This window comes from Anas platyrhynchos, chromosome 5, assembly GCF_047663525.1.
Source record: "Anas platyrhynchos isolate ZD024472 breed Pekin duck chromosome 5, IASCAAS_PekinDuck_T2T, whole genome shotgun sequence".
Classification (NCBI taxonomy): domain Eukaryota; kingdom Metazoa; phylum Chordata; class Aves; order Anseriformes; family Anatidae; genus Anas; species Anas platyrhynchos.
In genome coordinates this window covers 55,756,479-55,781,945 of record NC_092591.1, presented here as the reverse complement: position 1 = coordinate 55,781,945, position 25,467 = coordinate 55,756,479, and the positions used below count along the sequence as shown (strand labels likewise).

Genomic DNA, 25,467 nt, shown 5'->3' with positions numbered 1-25,467 from the left:
TCTGAAGCATCAAGAAAACTCAGGGGAGTATTTCTAGATTTGAACTTGTCTCCTTTATCTCACAAAGGTCAAAACTGAACATGTAGGCCTATAGATTTTGCCACCACCAAAGCAAAGCATGGAATGGAAACATGACCATCCAGCTGACACAGGAATTAAACCTGGAAGAACATATAAGCATGCACATTGTAAATGAAGCTGCAGTTTAACATGCAATTCCAGCTCAGTGTCTGCCTTATACTTTGATCTGAACTGCAGTAATTGCTCAGGATTAAGGATATCTATTATTTCAAACCAACATCATCATCAGTATAGTCTTATTTCTATATTGGATTTTTTTACTTCATTACTAGCAGAATGGGGATATTATGTAACAATTCCTGAAGTATTAAATGTCAATATATTAATATTCACTAGAATCTGCAAAAAATTACTCGATGGCTTTAAGCCAAATAGAGCCAGACTCTTGGCTTCACAGAAGAATTCACTGACCAACATCTTATGCAGATATAACTACATTGCCAGACCTGGATCAAATACTTGATCTCCACATTTCCTACAGCAAATATTTCATACCACTGACACCCTATTACACAGTATAAAGCTTTGAGCTTGAAGGTATCTCATCTGGCTTAACCCTCACGCCAGCTTTTTGGACAAAATTGAAACCACAGTAGAGAAAAGACAGAGTTGAAGAAGCATATTCAAGCCTAGTCAGTACGTTATGGACATTTCGCAATGCTTTTCACTAGCTGAAACAAGGGATCTGGATGCTTAACACATTGAATGAAAAGTCTTTTCCCTATTATTCTACACATACTGGAGTGCTCTTAACCTACCATAAAGTTTACTCATTGTTTCTAGCCTTCCTGTACTGATAGGTTGGTTCTCAGAGGTTGAGAAAATCTTAACTCCACAGAGAGAATTTTTTTTCAAAACACTGTTTTCAAGGGAAATATCTAAGTCATGACTAAATGATTAAATTATGTCAGATCAAGAACAAAACAAAAATCAAATGGACACCTAAGCCCACTTTTCTGTTACTTTTTCTTAACTAGAAAATGTGTTCCCCAGTTAGGCCAGTAACAGGATATTCCTATATACGGTATCTACACTACACCTGAATCTTTAAGATAATAAAACACAAATATCAATACACACAGACCAAGCTTTCATTGACTCCTTCACAAAAAAGGGTTTATACTCAGAATTGTCTTATGGAGGACTTCCTACAGGATATTTTACAAATACTATATTTGATTTAAAGAGAAAAAACAAATAAACAAATAAAAAACACTACCACCAGGAACAGACCAAAGAGCAAAAGAAGGGAGACTCAAGAACAATGTACACTTTCACTACGAAAATGCCATGATATCATTCTTTGGCTTGCTAATATATATACTTGGAGAGACTGAGGGGGCTAGGGGGGAGGGGGCAGGAACAGAAACAGGGTTCTTTGTGTCTTTATGAAATGCCAAATGACTCCTTCTCCCTCTTGCCCCTCAGTAAATCATAGGGAAGCAGTTAAGTAACATGAACCAAGAAATTAGCACAAACAGCATAGTCATTTCTGAAAAACTGGCTTCACTAAAATGCCAGGCTGTCATTTTACCTGATTTATGTGACTTTGGTTAGAAGAATTCTGAACACCACTGTAATTTTAGACCTGAGACACACCAGCATATTGATGATATTTAAAATAAATACTTTTTGCAAAGAAGGCTTTTTAGGCCAGCATTCTCCTTACACTCTTTGTAATAGACCTCTGTGTTTTAACACATATACAGAGAAGAAATCATAATGGTAACTGTTTCTTGACACTACAGGGGGGATTGCTGGCTTGGGGTTTACTTTCAGGAATTATTTGACTTCCCATGTGCAGATCTTATTGGCCTCCATCTTGCCAAAAGAGAAATACCAGTTAGGTTGACTTCCAATGTCTTCCACCGAAAGCAGTATGTTACAGCAGAACGGTAACAGCATGATAAAAACATGTGTCTAAAAAAAATACATGTTAAACAGAAATTCTTAATAGGTCATCTTCTAGTGCAACATGTAAAATAACGTGAATGGAAGGGGGATAGGGCAACTGCCTGTTACTAAGAGGAAAGGCCCCAGCAAGACTCTGCCCTGCTTGCAGAGGCAGATGGTAGGTCTCGGTGGCACACCCAAGCCACTTGCACCACACACATCTATTTAAAAATATTGTTGCTCTAATGGAAAGTTTCCAAACCGTGTCTGGGATCAAGGCTGAAATTTGAATGTGTAGAGATCAATGCCTTTGCTTGGGATCACCTCTGGTACCTCTGTCAGACCAAAAAAAAAAAAAAATTAAAAAAAATCAGGGAAAGGGAAGGTTTCAGGCTGGGGCCTGTTAGGATTGAACACCGATGAGGTAGAAAATAGTTCCATTATGCAGGCAGTTGAACAAAAAGAGTTACTTCCTTTATATTTAGAAACTCTTTGAGATTGTTAAATCTTAATTTAAATGAGATAGCAATTTGTTATGGCTATGCATTTGACAAATAGTTAAAAACGAGTCTCTTTATAGGGAAATACTTGCTCTTAAGTTCACATGAATGTTTTTTATATTTAAGGTGATCACATGTTTAAGGTTCTATGAGAAAAGCCAGACTGTCAAAGGCTTTGTGTAGTAAATACATCAGAGGAAGCAGCCCCCTCTGCTCCCCCTCCCCCCCCCACTTTTTTTTTTTTTAATACTGTAATGTGATATAATAAGATCTGCATGCAAATTGAAAAGAAATAAAAATATATATATATACATATATATAAAAGGACAATGTTTAGGACAATATCTCTGGCTCTCGGCTTTATAAGAAGTACAAATAGGGTTTCATCTAGTTGTGTAGACAAAAGGCCTACTTTTGATAGCAAATGGGATATAGACAGACCGAAGCACTGGGTAATCTGCAAAAGCATGACATTCAACAAAGGAATAGCATACGTTTATCTAAATTGAGTGTTCCTGTAGTCTAAGTAAAAATTTCAGCATCTGTTGTCATGATTGAATTACTGACTTGATCAAATACTACAATTTTAATGATTTTTAAAATTTATTTATTGTAAGTTAAATTGTGGAATCTTAAAACATTTTAAAGTTGGAAAACACATTCAAGATCGTAAGGTCCAAACTTCAAACTCATTTCTGGTTTACTGAAAACAAGACAGGCTACCACACCTCAAAGCAGTCAATCAAATGAAGCTGATTTATGACTTGACTTGAGGAAGTCTTCAGATACAGCTGTACCTTTTTTCTTTCTTTCTTTCTTTTTTTTTTTTTTTATTTAACATGAGTTCTACAGAGTTTACTACTCTTAGCCAAAGAAAACATTTGCTGTGTTTAGTACAGCACCAGATGCTTGTTTTGCTGCTGCCTTTCAAAAAATTAATGACAAAAAAATATATATAGAAGAGATGCTCCCAAATTTCCATTAAGAGTTTACAACCTTTTTAAAAAAAAAAATATATATATATATATATATTTTAGATAATTTTCACACAGACTAGGTGTCAATGAAACCACAAAACAAGATGAAGTTGAAAAAAAAAAAAAAGGTTATTAGTTAAAGAAATTTGTGTGTTTACATTTTTACCCCCCAATCATAACATATTGGAAAACTTGTTTTCATATGCATATATAACTCAATAATTGTTCATTTTTACTAGACAGTCAGGAGAAAGCACTTCTGGACCTATGTAAAAGAAAAATATTTAAAAATAAAATTGTTTTCAGGAAAGGTGAAATAATGGCACTGGGTACAGATTTTAATATCCAAATTATCTATATCCAAATTTAGCTCCAAATTCCACCTTTGGAGAAGTGAGAATTTTTATTCTTTGTGGCTTCTGTGGGCTATGACTGACTTCAGTGTTTGTCTACCAGCTTATGTCTGTCTCCTTCAGTTGTCACTTAGCTTTGTAGCATTGGTAATAATTAATTAAGATTTCATAACAATGAAAGGGCAGTAATTATATTCTTACTCTTTTAACAATGGAACATTAAAAAGACTATTTAGAAAATAACATCAGTGAGCATTTGTTAATTGATGTACAAAGTATACAAATGGATTTTGAGTCAAAAATGCTATTTCTAATATCAAGAAAAAAAAAATTAAAAACACAGAAAAATAAAGTCAGGCTCAAATGTTGGCCATGGTTAAGCACTTGCAGTTTCTCTTGATTTGAACAGGAGCCACAGAAGCATAATTTCAGTCCCATGTGAACTGGGATAGCCATTTGCTGCAACTATTTCAATTTATGACATAAAAAGAGGTTACACGTTCAAGCAGAGAGAGTAAGAGATAAGATTTAGTCCAGTGTCTGACAGTTACCCAGGGAGAAGTAAGACCTACATTTTAATATGTTAATGTATTATGATCATAAACTTTATGCTTAGCACAAACAGCTTGAATAGGAAATTAATCATCATATAAAAATAAATATTGTATATTTATAATCATATAATTATATTTATATATCTATAATCAAATTTGCATGCATATGCCCTCGAAGTCTCTTTCCTTAATTTCCCTTTACTGTAACCAAGATTTACCACAGTTTTTTGAAATATTAATTTAACTTTAATATATTAAATTAATTAGTAAATATTAACACTGTTCTAAACTATTAACTGCAAATTACATTTCAAATTAAAATATTAATTTTTAATGACATAAAATCTAAAAATCTGTTCTTCAGGAGAATTGTTCATTCTATGCAAACAGTATTATTACTGCACAATTTCATATATAAAATAGACTTACTGTGTTTATCATGAGACTTTCATAGCCTTTGGCTTCTAGACAGATTAATAAATAATTCAAGGACGTGACTATTATGGCTAAACAAACTGCACCACAAAGGTTTACTCTTGATAAATACTTCTTTTGGCTTTTGAAACAAGGATCAATTCCTATTGATTCATGCATGCATATGCAGCTCAAGTAGTTTCAAGTGTTTGAACATATCTTCAGACAGAATCTTAGTAAATAGCATCATTAAAGACAAAAAACTTGCCCCCAAATTTAAGCTAAAACAAAAATGTGAAATGAACAATGTATTTTTAAAATTTGTAGTCCAAGAAATACGTAATATAAAAAGCCTTTTAAATTAATTTACATTCCAGTTAATAACTGTAATAGAAAGAGAGAAGTACTGTGTGTTCCTCACCATTAGAAAAAATGCTGTAGGAATGAAACCTAGGTGACATAAATACAGCACTCAGATTCTAAAAACAACATTCACTTTTGAAGAGGGGGATGAAAAAAAGAAAAAAAAAAAAAAAAACGACAGTCAGCACAGCCGCATAGTCATCACAGTCTCTTTAGTGGACATCTCACAACTTTTGCCAAAGCAAAAAACAAAACAAAACAAAAACAAAACAACAACAACAAAAAAACACATCCTGATGGAATACTGGTCCAAAAACTAATTGGTACACAAGCCATATTCTCATTAAAATATAACATTTTATATTTCACTGTGGTGAAGAGCATTTGGACAAATATCATTTTCTATTTTTCTACTTTTCTACATTTTCTGCTTTTCTACAGCATTGAGGACAAACCCATTGAACACATGGGATAAAATACTGCTGCCCATATGACAAAAACTACTTAACACTACTTAACTTGCATGTTACCACTGAGGTGTGACAGAGCTTAACTTTAAACTAAAACTATGAATTTCATAAGGATTTGGCATTTATAAAACACAGAAAACACAGTAAATACAAACCGCAAGCGAGACAGGCTTTACCTACATTTACCTGCAGTAAAAAATGTGAACTCTATTTTTTCTATTTTCCAGTAGAATTATTAACATTTATATTTTGGATACCTGAGTCTGTTCCCATGATCTTGATTTAAAATACTGACGTCACTCTAGTCCTATCTGATAAGAGATAGAACAATTCAGATTGGACAGGAGCTCAGGAAGTCACCTAGTCTAACCCTCTGCTTAAAGCAGGGTCAGCTATAAGGTCAGATCAGGTAGCTTAGGGCTTTAACTAGTTGGCTTACAGAAAACGCTATAGATGGTGACTGCACAACCCCTTTGGTCAACTTGTTTCCTGGCTTGACTATCCTCATGGGGGAAAAGTTTTTACTTAAATGAGAAGAAATCGATTGCAATGCAATGAGCTTTTGTAATCAATTGCATTTCCTGTGTGAGTAAAATTTTGCCATTAAATGAATAATTTAAGCTCCACACAAAGTGATACTGGATGCAACAGGAGGAAAAAACATTCATTTCACACTGATAAGAGAATGGCAAAGTAAGAGAAATGAAGGGCATTTTAAAAAACAATTTAAAATTTTCATGTTATTTCAGGAATGCAAAGGCCAAACCATGTTGTATTAAATATTTAAAAGCCCACATAACAGTTTTGTTAAACCATGGCCAGTACAATTCGATTTAAGACCATTATCCCTACTCAAGATATAAAGTCTATGTGGAAATCCCCATGAAAGCTTCAAGTTCTTTAAAAACATTACCCTAAAGCTAAAGAATACTGCAAGAGATAAAAAATGCACTTTTATGTCTGAATCCTACATGTTCAATGAGAATTTCTAATGAACTGTGCAAAACTTTGTTTTACTGACATCACATAAGCCTCACTTATTTTCATTTCTGTAAATGGTAGCGTAAGTTAAGTTACAATATGCTTTAAAAGCATACTGTACACAATAGACAACTTAAAGATTTGGTTAAATTTTTAATTAGCATTGTCTACTACTTGTCTAAAGCTATAGTGAAGAATATTAACTCTCACTCATCCTGTAAATCGTTGCAGCACAGTCCTATAAAGATAGATGTGCTTGCATTGACTTCATTAATAGTGTTCACATTACAGCAATACAAGATCCTTTTTGCTTCAGCAAGGGAAAGCAAAAGGTTTATACAAGAGCATAGAAAGCTTGGCGCTAACCTCGTTAAAGAGTAACATTACAAATAGCTGCATCTCCAGTTCCAATACATCAGGATTACTAGCTTCCAGCTGTGAACACTAACTGATGTCTCATCATTAAAGTAAAATATATTAACAGCTGTTAAGTTCAAAATGGAATCTTACAAAAAGATTAATCTATGAAGCAGAAGCACAAGAAATAACTGGAAATACTTCCCCCTATTGCTTTCAATATAAACCTATGGATCCCAACCTGTAATTCTTAACAACAAATTATAAAGAGTTTTTCATGTTGCAAAGTAATTTTTGTCTGTAAACTCACGGCTGAGTGGATTAGCAGTTTATCTGTGCACTCAGATATGCAGATGGTGATCCAGTACCTTTTATATAAAAGGACAGTTGAGTCAGCAGAACATCTTCCCAAAAAGGGAAGGAAAATATGAGAGGATTTATGTAATTTGTTCTATTTTTATATACTCAGCATTCTAGGGAGAGAAAAAAGAAAAAAAAAAAAAAAGAAAAAAAAGAAAAAAAAAAGAAACAATGAGATCTATAACACTTCACATACTTATATTCAGTTACCCACCCTTATTGAAAGTATTGAGAATTTCCTTATATAATTATTTGGTAACTAATTACTAACAAGAATAAGGATGAAACACAACAAATACTCAGAGAGGGTCAAGCTGTGGCATAGGAACTGGCACATGGTTTAAAAACAAACAAACAAACAAACAAAGTCCAATCATCCACTGTGAGAACATCTCCAAACAAAACAGAAAAACAAACAAACAAACAAGCAAAACAAGTTACATCTGGATATAAATTAGGGCTGGACTTTAGACATGACTTTCACAGCATCTCTAGCAGTTAACCTTGAGCTGACAATTAGTATGTTTGTCTAGTAGCAGTAGAAGACTCAGATTCAAAGCTCAAAGAAGAGGTGAATGACTGTCACTGTCCTTGAAGTCTAGTGATCCTGACGAAGTCCTGATCAGCCAATGCTTTTGACATCTTAAACACCACTGAAAGTTATCTGATATGGATAAAGCTCTAGGAAAGGAATTACTGTGCTAGAAAGATAAACTGTTGTGAAGATTAGAAGTGAGAGGGCCTTGGCAAAGCAGAAAATCTCTTAGAATCCTTCAAATAAGCAAGACAAAAGAGCCAAGTGTTGAAGAAAAACCCAAACCCAAAAAACACAGTTAGAGCTGTGAATATGCATTACTTATTTGGTCTGGAAAAGCAGAAGATGACTGAGTCTTGACAACTGTATAATCCATCCGCTTTCCATTTTTACATAGTTAAGTGGTATATCATGTCTACCTGGATGTCAAGCGTGCTTACATGAGTGCATTTTTCTCACTAAAAATGGGCAATAGAGGGGCAGAACACTGCCATGCTGTTTTCAGCCACCAGTGATCTTATATGCATTCACGCATATTGAAAGAGAGTCCCAAAAGAAAGCTTCCACATCAGTGCTATAGCAGGAAAATAATGCCTTTCATTTACTGAGATTTCAATTCAGATAGAACTAGTATCAATTTAAATGTTTCATTATTATCACAAGCAAATAACTGATACTAATGATTAAAAGAACAAGGCCAAAAAGTACAAGAGCAATCACAAGTCAGGAAACATGACAGACTTGAAAGTGAGGACCCATTATACCACCTAATCGGACTCCAGTTGCAGAGAAACAGTTTTTCATTCTGCAGAACCCAGTGTTTTCAATTTTATTATGGATGTGGATCAATAGTATACATCTTCATGAGAGAAGCTTGCTAGTTTGCAGAAATCATACATCCTTATCCTTATACCACAAGATAGCTTGAAATATTTGCCACTGAAAGTCATAGTTAAAAAATAACCTTTTCCTATGACCTGATTGATATTTCTTAATATAAAATTATGTATTAATGTAAATAACTCCTTTGCTGTCTTCTGCAAGAAATAAAGAGTTGAAAATCTGTGACTCAGTTTTCCAAGTTAAAAAACATGCCTTTGTGCAACTGAAGTTTTCATGTCTTGTTATTCTTTATTTTTACAAACAGGCTTATTAATTTAATACTACTTGGTAAGATTAAGACTTGTACCCCAAAGCACTTCGTGGCATAATGGTAGGATCAAAGATTGAACAGACAAATAATTGACTGTGAAGCTTAGATATCATTTCCAAAGAGATAATGGGCACCAACAGCAATAAATACAAGAATGTAGTTACTAGGTACAGAAGTGTCCCATAAAAGGGAAAATGGACTTCAGCAATACAGATACTTAGCATCTTATTTTTGAGAACAATTACAACTTGAGCACATTTTACACTAGTACTTGAAACAATTGATGAAAAGCATGATTTAGGACAAGGTTGGGCAGATAGTCATTTAAGAAATTCTTTCTGTAATTTTAGGCACCTGCAATAAGATGCTCAAGGTAACCACAATAGTGAGACTCAAGTCTTCATAGCAGTAAAGCATATTACTCATTTGCACTTGGATTTCAGCTGCTAAAACCAAGGAAACCATGAACTTGCTGTGGCTGCAGATGTAGCAGTTGCTTAAAATGTGCTTGGTGATCAACTGTACTAGAAAAAGGTACTTCCATACTACAAAAGCCTGGAATGAAAACCACAGGTTGAAAGTCTCCATGAAAGAAAGAATGCTTGACTTTTCTCTTGGCTCTCCAGCACTGTCAGATCACAGAAACTCTGAAAGATCCAGCACTAGAATAAGCCTCTATAGAAACCTGCTCCATCAAAATCATATTGGTTATAAAGAACACTGCAGTTCTGCCTGAAGCTTACTATATACACCACTCAGAAGTGATCATGTTCATCAGTTGGTACAGAATGATCTACAGAAGTTAAGAAAAACTGTCTCAGTTCAACTGATTATACACACTGGATTATAAACAAGTGGCGTCTATCTGGTTGTGTCACACTCTATACAGAACACAGAATGTAGGAGGTAGGAGGAACTATCTCAGCAGCACCAGAACAAGGTGCCAAATATCAATAAAATTAGAAGTCAGCTATGCATCTCTAACATGTTTTTTCATAAGGAAATGTCCAAAGGATTCCAAAGAGATACTAATAAATCTACTCATGTACACAATAAAAATACGTAGAATAAAGAATCAAAACTTACTGCGATCCAGTGGAGCGTTCCAAAGCGAGATCCAAACTAACCAAAACCCAGGACAAATGACTTCCAAAATCTATGAATATAAGCTTGTTCCCACTGAACTTCCTGGCAAGTTTCCATTGATATCAATGTTGCAGGAATGATCTTTAATACTGTATTTTAATGTCTAATCTATATTACTGTTATTTTTTGGCACAATTCTACTTTGGAATGTGGTAGCGTGATATGAAAAGGGTGTTTTGCTTGAAAACTTGGAACAAAATCTGACTTGGACTAGATTACACAATGAAGAAGCCAGCGAAAGGGAATTTGACGCTCACCATTCTGGCAGAAAAAAAAATGAGTTTATCAAATCTAGAAGATTTAAAATACTTTGATATTGTTATTTGAAATGAAAATTGAAAGGGAGAAAACAGAGGTGTTAAATTCTTCCAGATTACAGATTAGTTTGTTAATGAAACTACCTTCTTCAAAGTCATGTAAAGTTAGTACCCTAAAATATCACAGAATTAAAAAGTCTCATTGGCTATGAAACAGAAAAGCTATTAATCCTTTATGCTAGCATGTTAAATCTCAAACTATCTGTTACAAATCCCGTATTTCTTCTTCACTTTTAGCTATTACTGAATTAAATGGGAGTTTCTGTTTTCAGCAAAGTACTTAAACATGTTCTCAACTTTACACACATGGGACAACCTAAACCCTTATCTAAATCTGACTTCAGTGTAAATTAAGCGTACGTTTATGACATAGAAAGCACTCTGGTGTTTTGTTGAATAGAGAATTTGACTTCTACGGATGGGAAAGAGTCCTCCTGACTTTTGTTCTTAGAAGTACTAAATCCTCAGTTTTATCAGGCCATAGTTTCACGTCTTTAACAAAACAGGGATAACAGTTCTTCGACAGCAAGAGGTGTAATTCGAACCAGTCTTTACCAAGGACAGTACGTGTGAACAGAAAAATGGAAAGAAGCATAATATGAACCGGAATCTTTCCTCACTATCACAAAATCGTATGATGAGTATTTTCACATTATTAGCATGAGCATGCATACGGAAGATTAAGACGATCAAAATTAACTTTGGCTAACATATTTGTGCTAAATTCAGCTTAGGAAATATTTACATTTACAATTACTTTCTGGTATTGGAGTTAATATACTACATATCAAGTCTGAAATACAACACTGGGTTTAGAAATACCTGCTCATCACATGAAGTAATACGGACATTAATGTTTTGCTCCCCCTACTTTAGGGATATGCCTTAGTTGTGACTTGTTAATTCAAGGATCATGAAGTCTTTGATTCTTTTCCAGACCTGTCAAATACTATCAGCCAATACAAAGTGGGGGAAAGGCTGTGATGATGAAGTAGATTTTCTTTCAGACAGAACTGTGAGGAAATCATCTTCTCTGTAAAGACTTCTGATTGCCATTGATCAAAGACGGAGCAAATTCAATGACCTAGAATTAGAAGGACCTACCAAATGCTAATAATTCCATAAGTCAGTTAACCCACTGTATTTCTTTATTCAGCATCATAAAACTGAGTTGATGCTGGTTAAAAAGAAAATATTTCCAAAGGGGAAGGTAGAAGACACTAGCAACTTGCTATACAATAAAATAAAATAAAATAAATAAATAAAACTTTTACCCTAATAAAGAGGATCTTTTCTCCAACTCTGTATCTTCCTTGTGAAAGGCGCTCCACACAGAATTTATTAGGGCATTTACAAGGTGGATCTTCAGAAATGTGTTTAACCTGGTTTTAAAAAAAAAAAAAAAAGGAAGGAAGTTATTAACAAAATCTGTTTAAAATAGTATCTGTGGCAAAACATTCAAGAGGACATTTACATGATACCATTAGTCTAAGTCTTCATTGCTGGTATTTTCCTCATTTTTCTTCATTTCCCTTTCACTTTTTTTTTTTTTTAATACTTTCATCTTGATTTTATTTGTTTTTGAGAAATACTATTTCACCTACCACTTCTTTAAAGGGAACATTGTAAACCCTTCACTCAGATCTAAATTCTATTGAAGTTATTGAGAATTTCACGTGAATTATGAATGAAAAAATCCTGAATGAGAATTCAGCATTAGGCCCTTCTTGTACTGATGTGAATGCCACTGTAATATTGTTTAAAAGATTCAGAACCTAAAAAGGGTTGCTTACTTCTTAGGAAACTGAGGAAAAATATCTGTGAATGCTTCCCTGTCTTTTCAGATCACTTACTGACCAAAAAGATCTAGTGTAACTTCTGAATACACTCAGCCTTAAGATGACTATAGAAAGCACTGCATAGATTCATGTGCACATTTAGATTGTGCATGTATGTCCTTCAGGAGCTGCACCAAATTTAGCCAGACTCAAGAATCAGGAATCAGTTGCACGTTAGCCTTGAAAACAAGCAATGTTAAAACAATTAAATAAAATGTTAACAGTATATATACACATGCACACCCTGTTCTTTATAAGGCTTATATATTAAAGCAGATCTTGAATGCTAATTTTTTAAATTATTTCCATAATCCCAGACTGTGGTGCTTCCAATGCCAAGGAGGATTTTACAGCTGTGAAGGGGTAAAAATAGAAACAAGTGTCATAGTTCAACATAAAATGTGTACTGTATAATTGAAGTCTACAAACACTTCGACAATTTGAGTTTAGCATCAAAATTTTGTAGATGCATACTCAGTATTTTATGGTGAATCAGCTCAACTGTCAAAGTACTAGTACAATTGACAGACGAAGGTGTCAAAATAATGCATTTTGCCTTCTAAATAAATACAATAAATATAGAAGCATTTTGGCTTCTGGATAAAAGTTATCCAATACTTCCACTTTGCACTTTCAAATAGTGCACTTGTACTTTAATTATAGGTGAGCAGAGAATATTCTGACATAGTCATGCCAAGATGCTCTTCAGTATTGCTAACTACTCTTTGATGATCGCCAAGTTAGGGCATTATTGCAATCAAGGGGAATTTAAAGGGGCCCCTAGGCTGCTCTACTTTATCAATGCCAAACATGACTACATAGCCCCAGCAATAAGAGCTGAGAAAAGACAGATTAAAACAACCTTCCTGTTTTTTGTCAGCTACTTCAGCCTCTTGTGAAAATGCGGCCCTGCATATGCTACCAAAGACATTAATATTTAGTGAAAGTTTATTTTGTACTCTTCAGTGATCTGAAAGTAGAACAGCCATCAATTGCTAAAAGAGATGTGGTTGAGAAATTTATTTGGCATTTCAATTGTACACAGGAACATCATTTTCATACACTGCAGTTTTCTTTGATGGAAGCTGACCTAGTATGTGGGTGTCAAACAATGCAAAATGCTGGAGGAACTTCCTAGAGGTTTTCTCCACTTCAAATAATATTACAAAGTCCTTTTGAAATTCAGATTGTCTATCAAGGCCTTGTAAAAGCAGTCTGAAGACTGGGAAATAATCTGCTCAGAACAGCTAAGACATGAACATTTTGAACTTAGAAGACAAAAAAACAAACAAACAAAAACGGGTAAAGCTATGGCAATACAAGAGGTATTAAAAAAATACTTGTGAAGCAAAACCAAAGTTTTTCAAATACACTCTTAAAAGAAAGTCATAGAATGTTAAACACACTGGAAAGAAATTAAACATTAACCAAAATTATTCTTTCTATACTGGACCGGTGAACAAAAATGCTTTTGAAACCAGTCTTCATGACCAACGTGAAGACCATCTAATTATGTCTGAAGTTCTTCAGTGTAGTTATCTGAATAACCTCATTACCTCGTGGAATAGTTTTACTAAGTATTTTTTTATTAGTAGTATTTGTTTGCCTTTAAAAATAGGGCATTATATTTTTGTGAAAAATATTGCATTTAAAAATTACACTTAGGAAAGGGATTCTGTGTATTTGACACAGAAAGTGTTAACTATTAGATGTTTTGTCCTCAGTTTCAATGTACAATCACTGCATTATTTTAAGACTAGTTATTTAAGTGATTCTTGTGAACAAATGCTAAGTGTTAGCCTCCATTTTCTAGAGAATCAAATTATTTAGATAGTCGGCTGCAATAGGAATAATGTCAGTGAAGTGAGGAGTCGATGACTGAAATCCAGGGTAGGTTTCTGAGGGTGCAAAAGGTGCATTCCTATATCTCTTGAAATGTAGGTAGTCCTCTAAACACCATCCCCATCCTTTTGACAATGGCCCTCTGAATGCTGCTTGATAATCAGGGATTCCTAACATAATATCCTATCACAGTTATCACCTCTGAAGATGGTCTTGAAATTTCCATCTGAAAATGGATAAGGTGGAATATGCCTTAATTACTACGTCTACCAGGGATAATCTATGCAAGCAAAAATACAGCATAGTTGGACCTAACAGGTTAAAGGTTGTTTTGAGCTGTGTAAGCAAAATAGAGACATATTAGAGCTGTGAAGAATGAAAGCCAACAGATTTATACCAGTGTAAAACAGCAGATAATGAGACCTTCTCTGCTGATCCTCCTATTGAGGCTTCCATTACCTTACGATCCCAAAGGATACAGCAGTATTATTGAGTGGAATTTGGAAATCAAAAAAAGGAAGCAGAGGGAAGAATTATATCCTATTTTATTTTGTGTCTGGACTCTACGAGCACTGCTGTTATTTTATGGTGTGAGTGTCTGGGGCAGTGAGGGTCAAGAATCCAGCTGGATGAATTCCATTATGTTTCTATCCCTACTGGTTTCTAAATTAAAGGAGGTGGTTGGAGACAACCTTCATACTCTCTCTTCTGTTCCTACAAGATATGCAGTCACCACACTCCTACGCATAATTGTTCTTCCTCAATTCTATTGAAATATAAGTGAGTGCTTTTGTAAAGTTGTGGAAGAAATAATAAAACAAAAAAAAAAAAGTTAAAAAAAAAAGTTAAATTTAATTATTTTCATTAAATAGTATAAAGTATTTCAATAAAATGAACAAACATTATATTCCATCTGCTTTTTCTAACAAAAAAGTGGCACATGGATTTTTCAAGAAGTGCTTTGTAACTCCCGGGTGGCACATCTACCTTGTAATATAACAGTTACTATAGTAACAGCTTCTTTCTATAGAATATATTTGTACTTTTCAAGTTTAACCTCTTCCTGGTCTCAAAATGTGTCCTTTTCATCTGATTCCAGTAGTTTCAAGTGAACCCCTCTAGGGATTGCAACAGAGATATGAACACTACAGTATAATGTGAAGAGTTTAATAAAATTCAAAGCAAGATGCTTTCTAACAATGAAGAAAAAATTTTCCCCCTCCCACCACCACCACCACGTGAGAAACATGCAGAACAGCAGAATAAAAATTAGGCTGACATAACTTCAAAGCATTTGTTAACTGTCTGTACAAGTCAGTATGGGCCAAATCTCATAGTCCTGACTCAGTCCTTTCTCAGACAAAACATCAAGTGGGAGTTGATGAATAAGAAGTGAACAGAAAAACACAGAGTAATAAGAAGGGAACTTGGCCTTAAACACTAAGCTAGGCTAAACTGCATATCTCCTACACAATGCTAATTTTTTTCCAAACTTCTGGCAGAAATAATTGCGGTCAAAAATAAATTAACTCTATCAGTCTACAAATCTCTAAAATACAGTGAGATGTAAAAATGAAGCTTCTGTGTGTTTTGCAAGTAAGTGCATACAAGAATGGACCAGATGGGAAGCTTTTCCCCATAACTTACAGCATCATCCAAGAGCTTTCCTGTGCTCTTTTTCCCTGGAGACTTTGTTGGTGAGGGCGAAGGAGACGGGAGGGGGGCTGAAAGCGTTTCCTCTTGTTCAATCTCTTTTTCCAACTTTATTAATCCAGGAGGCTCCACCCCAAACCTTTTAGAAACACAAAAACAAATTACTTGTCCTTATGTATTTAATGTTTTACAAAAAAATGGTGGAAAGTATTTATACTTCTTATATTACACTAACGTGCAATAATAGGTTGCCACATACAACCTGTTTTTTGTACTTGTTTATAAACAAGTGCAAAATATATCTGTCATTGATGCCATCACTCCAAATTAACACCAGGAATGAAATTAAATGATATCTTTCAGTTAATTAAATTTACAGCCAGTGTAGTTCTTCAGCTTCTCTGTCTGATAACGTATGGGGGTGATTGAGTAATTTATGAATAACAGTAGGCCTTAAAAATTGCTCTGCTGTGGAGGACTGATTGAAGTTCAGCACACTAGCAGTTTTTGTCCCTGTTGCTTGTATGTGTGGGTTGGGGGGGGGAGGGAGGAAGTGTCTTTTTTTGTTGTTGTTGTTTTTTCCTTCAAATTACTTGACATTGATTTTCTGTTAGAATTTTTCATATAACTCCAGCTGAAAAGGAATTAAAGATTATCCTGGCCTCTAATATTGTACCAAATTTACAGGACAATAAATGGACACACAGCCAGTATTTTTCAGAATCAGCTAGTGTTTTCCTTATAACCTGTTTTTCACAGCCAATCTTCAGACCTCTGCTTACAGTGGCAAAATACTTGCAGCTCCAACCAAAACAAATACAAGCAGCTTTGGCATGGAGCATCTGAAGCACAGCACTTGGAGAGCAAAGCTCTTTAAAACAATGCCTGCTTTTGAAAGCTTTATGGCAAATGATTAAGTCAGTATCTCACAGCAAGCAACAGAACTTGGACAGATGTCAGGAGTCCAAAGGCCCATCCTATTTTCCTAATCACTGATAATTCCCCTCTGCGTTTTTCTGTGCCAACACTGAAGAACAACAAGAAAAACAAGGAAAAAAAAAAAAGATTTCCTTTTTCAGAGAAGGGCTTCGACTTGATAAAGTTATCATGCCATGTAGATTTCTCACAGCAAGCAAACTGCTTGCATAAATGAAACCATATTTTCTTCTGTAGTAGAAAAGTCCACAGACCAGATGCAGAACTATGCTGAGTTATCTAGGTAAAGATCTGGACACTGAAATATTGAGTGGAAACAAACACATTATTAACATTTAATCTAAATACTCGAAAATATTGTTAAATGCATACAGAGAAAGGGCATAAATGCATATACTGTGTCTTTTTTTTTTTTTTATAAATTTTAATTTAGTCACACTACTGCCTAGTAAATTAATAGAAAGAAATCTAAGAACCAAATCTGTGCTTGTATTGGCTTATAACTGGTGCAGTCTGCCTAATGAAAAGTCAGCCAACATTGAAGCAAGCACTTATATACAATCCATTTACTTCCTGTCTGTCTGCAGATGCCGACAGGCTGTAAATCATTAAATTCCCGCTGGGCCCTAAGCCTACACCTGCATGCAGCCTTACTCATCAAATAAAACTCTTCCACTCTTCTAAGCAATGCTGCTTCTTAACTTCTGCTGCTTTCCATAATCTCAATTTTTTTTATCATTGTAACAGACTTTTAAAGTTCTGCGTGTTTGTTGTGTTCTAAATTCTTCTGGTGCTGAGTTGAAAAGCAAACAAATAAAAAACCAAACATACACACAGTTTTTTCCATACGTGGAATCAACCTGGATTGATACTGAATGGATCAACCTGCTGGGAAACTGAAATGGTAAAACCACATCTTTTCTGAGAGGGCTCTGTCATGCAGCAGAGGTGCAAATTCTGTTCTGGAAGGTATGCTGAGAATTTCCTTTCCTGCTCTTTTCTAGCCTGCTTTCTCATAACGACAAATGAAGCAGCGTTGGACTGTAACATGATCTCCAACAGACTTCTTAGAGCACCACTTCCCATTTTTACCAAGGAAAAATTGAATACAATACCAGAAGTGTTAAAATTGCTCAACAGTGATTTCAAGAGATCTGTGGGGGTTGTCTTGCCCCCAGAGTTTAACAGTTACATAAGAACTTCATTCTTTTTGGTGCATCTCCAGTCAGAATTTCTCTTGCTGCCTCTCATCCTTTCAGAGGAGAGCCCTGAAGGAGTTGGCTTTGCTAGGCACCTCCATCCAACCCCCATTGGGTAGAGCAAGACGGCAACTGCATCCACCAAGTTGTCTTCTACAGTCTGAAGAAATCCATGTCCATCAGCCTTTCCTCACACAGAACATGTTCCAACTAACAAGCACTTCGCTCGAGCTGCTTGTTTTGCTCTTACTAATGCAGCCCTACACACATTTGTCACCTTCATTGCCACAAGGGTATCCTGATGACTCCGGACCACTTCTTGGCAGACTCTCAGGCCATCTCTTGCAATGCTGCTGCTGAGATGGTCTGTCCCTAACCCGTGCACAAGTATTCTGCTCCTAGTGCATGCTTTTGCACTTCTTTGTGTTTTTTTTTTTTTTTTTCTTTTCTTTTCTTTTTTTTCTTTTCCAACTCCAGAATTTTTCTATTTTTCAACATGTCAAGGGCCCTCTGGACAACTTTGCTCTCCAGTGTGTGGACTTGTTCCCACAATATCCTGTTCATCTATTAATGTGCTGAGGCTGCCTTCCATCACACCATCTAGACCATTAATAAAAACGTTCAAGCAATTTTGTCACCAGTATAAATCCCTAATAAATGCCATTAGTAACCACTGGGGCTGACACTCTGAGCTAAGCAGTCACTACAGTTTTCCACTCTCTGTGTAGTCCATCCATTCAGTTCATCTCTCTCTAATTTGGTTAAAAGGACACAGTGAGAGATGTGTTGTTAAAGTAGTTAAAATGCTATTAAAGCATAGGTAAATTAGAAACCATCTACCCTCGTCCACAGAGAATCTGTTGAATGACTTCAAGCTGAGCAGAACAAAACTCAATTCTGTCTCTGCCTGGAATGATCCCCATTCTCTTTCATTTATGGATCAAACCCAAGAAGACCCTGAAGACTAACAGTAATCTAGCTGGACATTAGCGTGCTTGAAGGTGGCTCCTTGTGATGAATAGGCTGCTTTGAACATATCTTTCTGCTTTTAGAACAGAGAAAGAAGAGGAAAGTAAGAAGTTATTCAGTGTCTCTATTCTTCTCATTCTGTAGAAGCACATACATGTAGAGGCACCTTTTCAAAAATCTCTGTGACAAGTCTTCTGGAAAGCAGACGCCAAAAGGCTGTTAACAGACCTAGTTTGCTTTACAAAGTGAGCATACAACCAGCCTCATTCCCATTTAAAACAGCACATTTTCTTTCCTATGCTTAGTGGAAGGAACTGTCCATTTTCTTTTTCAATAACAGTTTTAGTTTACAAAAGATCAATCAAAATTGATGCCAAATAAGTACTTCTCCATTATATCAACCTATGAACCATCAATTATTCCCCTTGAACAGTTTTTGTGCCCCTCATAAACTTAAGAGATTATAAATATTTTTGCTTGCTTTCAGAAACAAGTATATAGACATATGTTATTTGACCTCTAAGCCGTAAATAAAAAATGAATACAGTAACATAATCTGTAAAACATAATAATGTTGTATAAAAATTCTTGCCATGTAGAAATCCGTTCTTTTTCTTACCACCATTGCTATGCCAACTTCCACTGGCAACAAAGGCTTTTCTGAAACCTGACCAAGAGACAAGTTGAGTTAAGCAGCTTCCCAAATGAGTTGCATTCATAAAATATGAATGCCTACAATAAAATTTTGCCATGAAACTACTAGTTGTTTTACTAAAAATAAGTGGAGGCCTCCTTCATACTGATTGTAAACACAAGGCATTTTACTGAAATTAATGAAACTATTTAAATAAGGCAATCCACTGCAATAGAGAGGGCTTCGTATAATTGCCATTTACATGTATGACTGGGCAGCACTACTGCTGTTCAGATATTTTGTTGAAAATATTATGCACTGCTCTGGTTATTTCTGCATCTGCAAAAACAGAAAAATTGCATTCTAATTACCATCATTTTGATTGTCTAGAAAAAGTCACTGGTGTCTTGCAGGCAAAAATAACACTAAAGGGTACTGAGGGTCCTGCCTGACTAGAAGCATCTGACAGAGATGGAACACAGGCTGTTAATTCCATTCTTGTCCTGATTCTGTTGGTGAGAATCAGAGCTAAGTTTATTTAAATAAATGAGGTAAGAGTCAGTGTTGTTTAGATCAGATTTAAGTTATTTGAAGACTGATTTATTAACAGCAAAGCTAATGAAATCTCAATTGTTTATAGACAGACATGACTATTAGAAAAAGAAACAGATCAAAGTTTTATTTAGAAATCATTCTCAACTGTCTCCCCTCCTAATATAAGGACTGCTGAGAGATAAGCTTACTGATGTGAAGGCATAGATATTTTATTATATGTGTCCTGAGTGACATCATGTTCTCCTTGAACCTGATGAGCATAGAAGTTAGCTTGGGATGTGCTGATTTAGTAATTCTCTCAATAGTCAGTTCTGTCAAGAATGTAAATATTTCTTCATTCTTTAAATATTTCCACCTACCTTGCTGCAATCCTTCCAAGTTCCAGCAAACAAAGGCACACTTCTCTTGGCTGCTTGTGGAGAACTGGAAAAGAAAAATGAAGATGGAAAACATATATAAATAAAAGCTATTTTAAACGTCTTTGTGACGGACAGAACTGAATCATCAACATCTATAACTCTCAACGTAGATGAAACTTGCTTTTTTCTTTAGCTAGCTGGAATTTTACTTACTGCAACAAAAAGGATGGGATCGAGGACTGTTTCTCAGAGTGCCGATGATTTAGGAAATTCCCATTTAGTTATCCTTTAATTCTTTTGAAAATAAAATTCTAAATCATTGGAAAATTATTTGGTAACCTACAATCAGTTTGTAATATCCTAAAAATAATAAAGAGCTCTGGCAGAACTCTAAGACTAGAAGAGGATCAAAAATAAATGAGTAACATTTAAATTAAGTTTGTTTGTTGGTTTTTGTGGTTTTTTTTCTTTTTAACCCTATAAACTAAAAGAATTCACATCCTTTACATCACTGTTTTTCTTAACCAATTTAAATCAGAAAAACTACAAGACTTCATTAATATACCTCACTGTAAGTTTGGTCCTGAATTTCTCATACATTTCTTCTTAAAACAAATAAAAAATGTGAGTAATCTAGGAATTAAGCTCATAATAAGAAAACCAAACCAAACACTTGCTTCCTGTAATATATATATACACACACATGCAAATATGCAAGTTTTTATGCCTGAATTCCTCATGACCTGCAGTTGTTAAGCTTCAGAAGAAACTGTAACACACTGTAACACACTATGAATCTCTGTACTTCTAATTCAGAAATATCACCATTATCTGAGAAGATTCTCTCTCTTTTTTTTTCTTTTCTTTTTTTTTTTTTCTTTTTTTTTTAATCTCAGATAGGTAGAGTTTTGCAGAGAAGTCTGGTAAAATATATAAGCAAAAAACAAAATCAGGATTTAAGGAAAGCCTGTGACTCCTTGTAGAATCAACTCCCACAAAATCCTCAAAGAAATACCAAAAAAAAAAAAAAAAAAGAGAGAGAAGAAAAACAAAGCAAACAACAACAAAATAAAACACAGATAAACCATGAGAATTATGAGTACATCGTCATCATCTCTCCAGTAGAGAGATGTCTCCATTGTCACCGTCTCTTGCAGCATAACCCTCACATTTTGGATAAACTTGAGGTTTTAGAAACTCCCATGCTAACTGAAAGATATGTACCTTATACTTCAGATTGAACTGAAGAACTAAAAAAATAATTGTGTGACTATTTGTACCAATGAGGAAAAAAAAAAAGGCAATGAAGTTGATGTGTTTTCAATGAGTTCAAGCTGAGACATCTGTAGTATAAATGTTTTGGTTGTCTAATGACTCAACTAACTGAAATGCATGAGGAAAAAAAATAACTAAATACATATACACACACATATACACCTGAAAAACATATTTCAATGTCCAGCTAAAACTTGTTGTTGCTTTGTCCTATAATGTATGCATGAGACCTGGACTTGGAATTCAGAGTTAAGCACCTCTAAATAACTAATGCCTACTGGGGCTGATCTTCAATTTCTGCAACTTCAACTTCTCGCTCCACTGACTTGAATAAATCTGTGGTAAATTACGTGAGTTGAATGCTCGCCCTTAAGTCTTTTACTAGCGTATATGTAGCAATTCAAGATGTATGCATTCTTCCCCTCTAATCTCATCCAAATATATTTCCAGAAGTAAAACTGCAGAGCATGAAAACTAAAATGGCAATATACTAGGAAAAGTATTTTTATCCTTCAGACATCTGTTATTAAGAATATAAAAGATGGAGACTTGGACATCCAGCTATTCTCAATATTCTTTCTTGCCACAACACAGTAATTTTATGAAATATTTAACCTTCACTAACAATCAATATTTTTTAAGTGTTATATTCATGACTCTCAAAAGATATTCTGCTGATTTCATTCTAAAGCAGTTAGGACTACTCCAAAATAAAACTTGATTTTAAAGAAATAAGACATCTCTGAGACTACAAGTGGAATAAACCATTTTTGGAATAGTCAAAGGGAGTTTCTGAATTGCAATTCACACATATACACATCTGAATAACTTTTGGAAGGGAGAAGGAAAAGAGAGCCTCAAGTAATATTACTTCCAAAAGGATTCATACATATTACTCAAGAAAGACTTGAATAAGAAAGGTAAAGTATTTTTATGTCAATGCTTAAAGCTCTTCTACCCAAACAAAACCCAAAGTTCTTTAGCAAATCTGACTCAACGTAGTCTAGACACATTTCATGCATTTCACACTGAGCAACGTGAAACAGTGAAATCATTGTTAGAGGATGAAAAGCTGTGCAGGCAATAACCAAGCATAAAAACAAACATCTGGTCACGCGATAAGAACAGGGTGACACACTGCTTCTCACAAGGCAATGTTAGCATTCCTGAGGACTATACCAGCATATGTATTTGAGTACTTGAGAGACAAACAAGTGTTTCTTTGTACACTGCAATACCCACTGGAAATAATTTAAGATTCTCAAAACAAAATTTTTGGTATTTTCCAAATACAGCTGTATAATGGGCTACCACCTCACTAGTGAATGTTCAGGAGTTAGCAAATGGCACAGAGACACAAGACTGCATTTCTATACCTATCTTGGTCGAGATGTTCAGTAACTTTGACAAAGCAAACAAGACCACTGCCTTTTGGAACAAGAAGCACTTCCAAGCGTCTCAATTTCTGAGTACTCATCTTGAGTATAACTCACATCTTGAGCTATTCCACACTAACCGAAAACTTGATATTTAAAGTCACTTTCTAAAGGCTGATTTATGTGAAAGGCTCAGCTTTATGTGAAAAAAGCTACCTTAATTCTTTCTCTTGCTTTTTTAGTTTTACATATGGAAGTTGCAAATTCATCGATATTTTTTAAAGCAGTTTGAGACATCTAATAGAAGAGGTGGCAAAAACTATTTAAAAGACACTACACAGCATGGAATTCACTTTTTGTATTATTTGGAATCAGTATGGCACTAAAAATAAAATCTGTAGGATTCCTCATAATTCATATTTAGGTTCTTACACTAATTGTACTGCAGTTCATGGACAACTTTATCCTCACATGTACACAGTTTTCTGAACATATATTCGTACAGACATATATATTGCCAATATAATTTGTGGACAGCAAGCAGGCAATTCATTCCGCGGTGATTGGTTACAAGCACAGGTTGAAATGCAACAACTGTGCCTGTGGTAAAGGCATCCATCTTCTTCTGAATTACTTGAATTTACTTTAGTATTTACTTATTGGAAATGGGCACCACATCTACTTTTTGATATGACCAGTTACTCAATCCTAGAAATTTTGCATGGCAAACATATGTTTGCTATGCTTTTTTTTTTTTTTTTTTTTTTGAACTGAAGCAATCGATACACAGTTACACACGGTAAGTGCTGAAAGCTGAAATGATCTTTTGAAGCCATCTGCATTCTATGTATAGCCACATACATAATTCACTGCACATCATTCAAAGTCTACAGCATGACTCATTTCCCCACCAGTGCTACTGTATGGTGTAAAGAACTGAAGAAAAAACAACTGTGGAGATCTCTCTAACATTCCTGTGAAGCAAGTGTAATTATCTCCATCTGATACACAGAATTAACGTACATGCATTACAAATAAAAATGCACACTAATTTAAGTGTTATTTAAAGAGACATACAGCTTTATCTGCAGGGTACTTTCATGTTTCCTAGCACTACATTTTTTATGAAAGCAAAGCCAACACATCACAGCGATCCCATTACAAGGTCTGGTATGTTTTGTACCACTGCCATAGTCACTTGTCAAATGCTGTTCAGTAGCAACATCCAAAAACAGTCTTTCAACATCTTATATTATTCTCCAAAAATCAACATCTTCAGATTTTTGCATCAAGTGAGGCATGTGAGAAGACCTACTAGTAATGATTTCCTTCACTTCCTGAACCAATCACTACCAATACATGGCCAGAGCAAGGTCCATTCTGAAGAGAGCACAGCTCTTGATAGACCATGACCACATGAAGAGTTGATAGATATATCAAACAGTTAAAATAATTAAAGAGGTAAAGCCAGCCTTAATTATAGCTTAAGTACTTCACTTCGCATCATTAACACAATTTTTGTATGCCATTTCCTATAGTTTTTCAAGCTGTCACATACAGAAGAAAACAGTATTCATGGAGAATCCCTGGGCAGTCCTCTTCTATCAAACATTAGGAAGGTGAATCTTCTGCATAGATGACTGTAAGTAAATAGGAATGTAAATGTAGAGGCTACACGTGCTACATAGATCTACTGCAGAAGGGAAATAGCTGCCTTGCGAGAGAATCTTCCTGTTGTTTGCTCAACAAGAAAGCAGTGTGAAGATTTACCAACAGTTCATTAAGTCCACCTTATTTTAGATATCCTGACAATTACAAGGCCTTTTGCTTTTCATCTCATTTATTTCAAATTCTTATCTGTTGTCATTGCCTGCATCTTTTCCAGCTATTGTCAGCCATTTTTTTTGTCAACAATACTTTGTTTTCAGCTCCTAACAAACCTCTATTCCTGCCACCCCCTAGTTCTATCTTCTTTCTCCACACTGCCCCCATCTTTTTGCTGCCCATGTCTCTTTTTACAGGCTCTCCTCCTCTTCCACTCACTAACTCACTCACTCCTTTTTCTCTTTCCTTATGTTTCATTTCCTTCCTACCTGCTTTTCATCATATTTCAACATCTTCCACCTCTCCCTTGCCCAGTGGCTAGACCCTAGCAGGAAAAGTCAGAGAGCAGAGGAGGAACAGCCACTGCTTTGAAGTGCTGGTCACCCCCGGGGGCTGTGAGATGACAGCATCAGCATGCACCCTGCACATGGACAGCATATGGCTGCTGAGCACGCTTAAACTAAGAGTGTTCAGAATAAGAAACATGAGATATGATTACTTATTTTTAATTAAAATTTGCAGAATGTACTTCCATGATACAGGAACAATCTTC

At 35.1% G+C, this 25,467-nt stretch overlaps 1 protein-coding gene across 7 annotated transcripts in view; it reads right to left on the bottom strand.

Annotated features, from left to right (window-relative positions):
* The window catches only part of GAS2 (growth arrest specific 2), a 90,644-nt gene that overhangs the window by 25,138 nt on the left and 40,039 nt on the right, over positions 1–25,467 (bottom strand). For all 7 annotated transcript variants that reach the window (XM_038179481.2, XM_072039160.1, XM_038179477.2 and 4 more), the window contains 3 exons: positions 20,440–20,503; positions 15,782–15,926; positions 11,729–11,836 (listed from right to left, as the gene is read on the bottom strand). In XM_038179481.2, the coding sequence (XP_038035409.1) occupies positions 11,729–11,836; positions 15,782–15,926; positions 20,440–20,503 (317 nt within the window). The remainder of the gene's footprint in view (positions 1–11,728; positions 11,837–15,781; positions 15,927–20,439; positions 20,504–25,467) is intronic.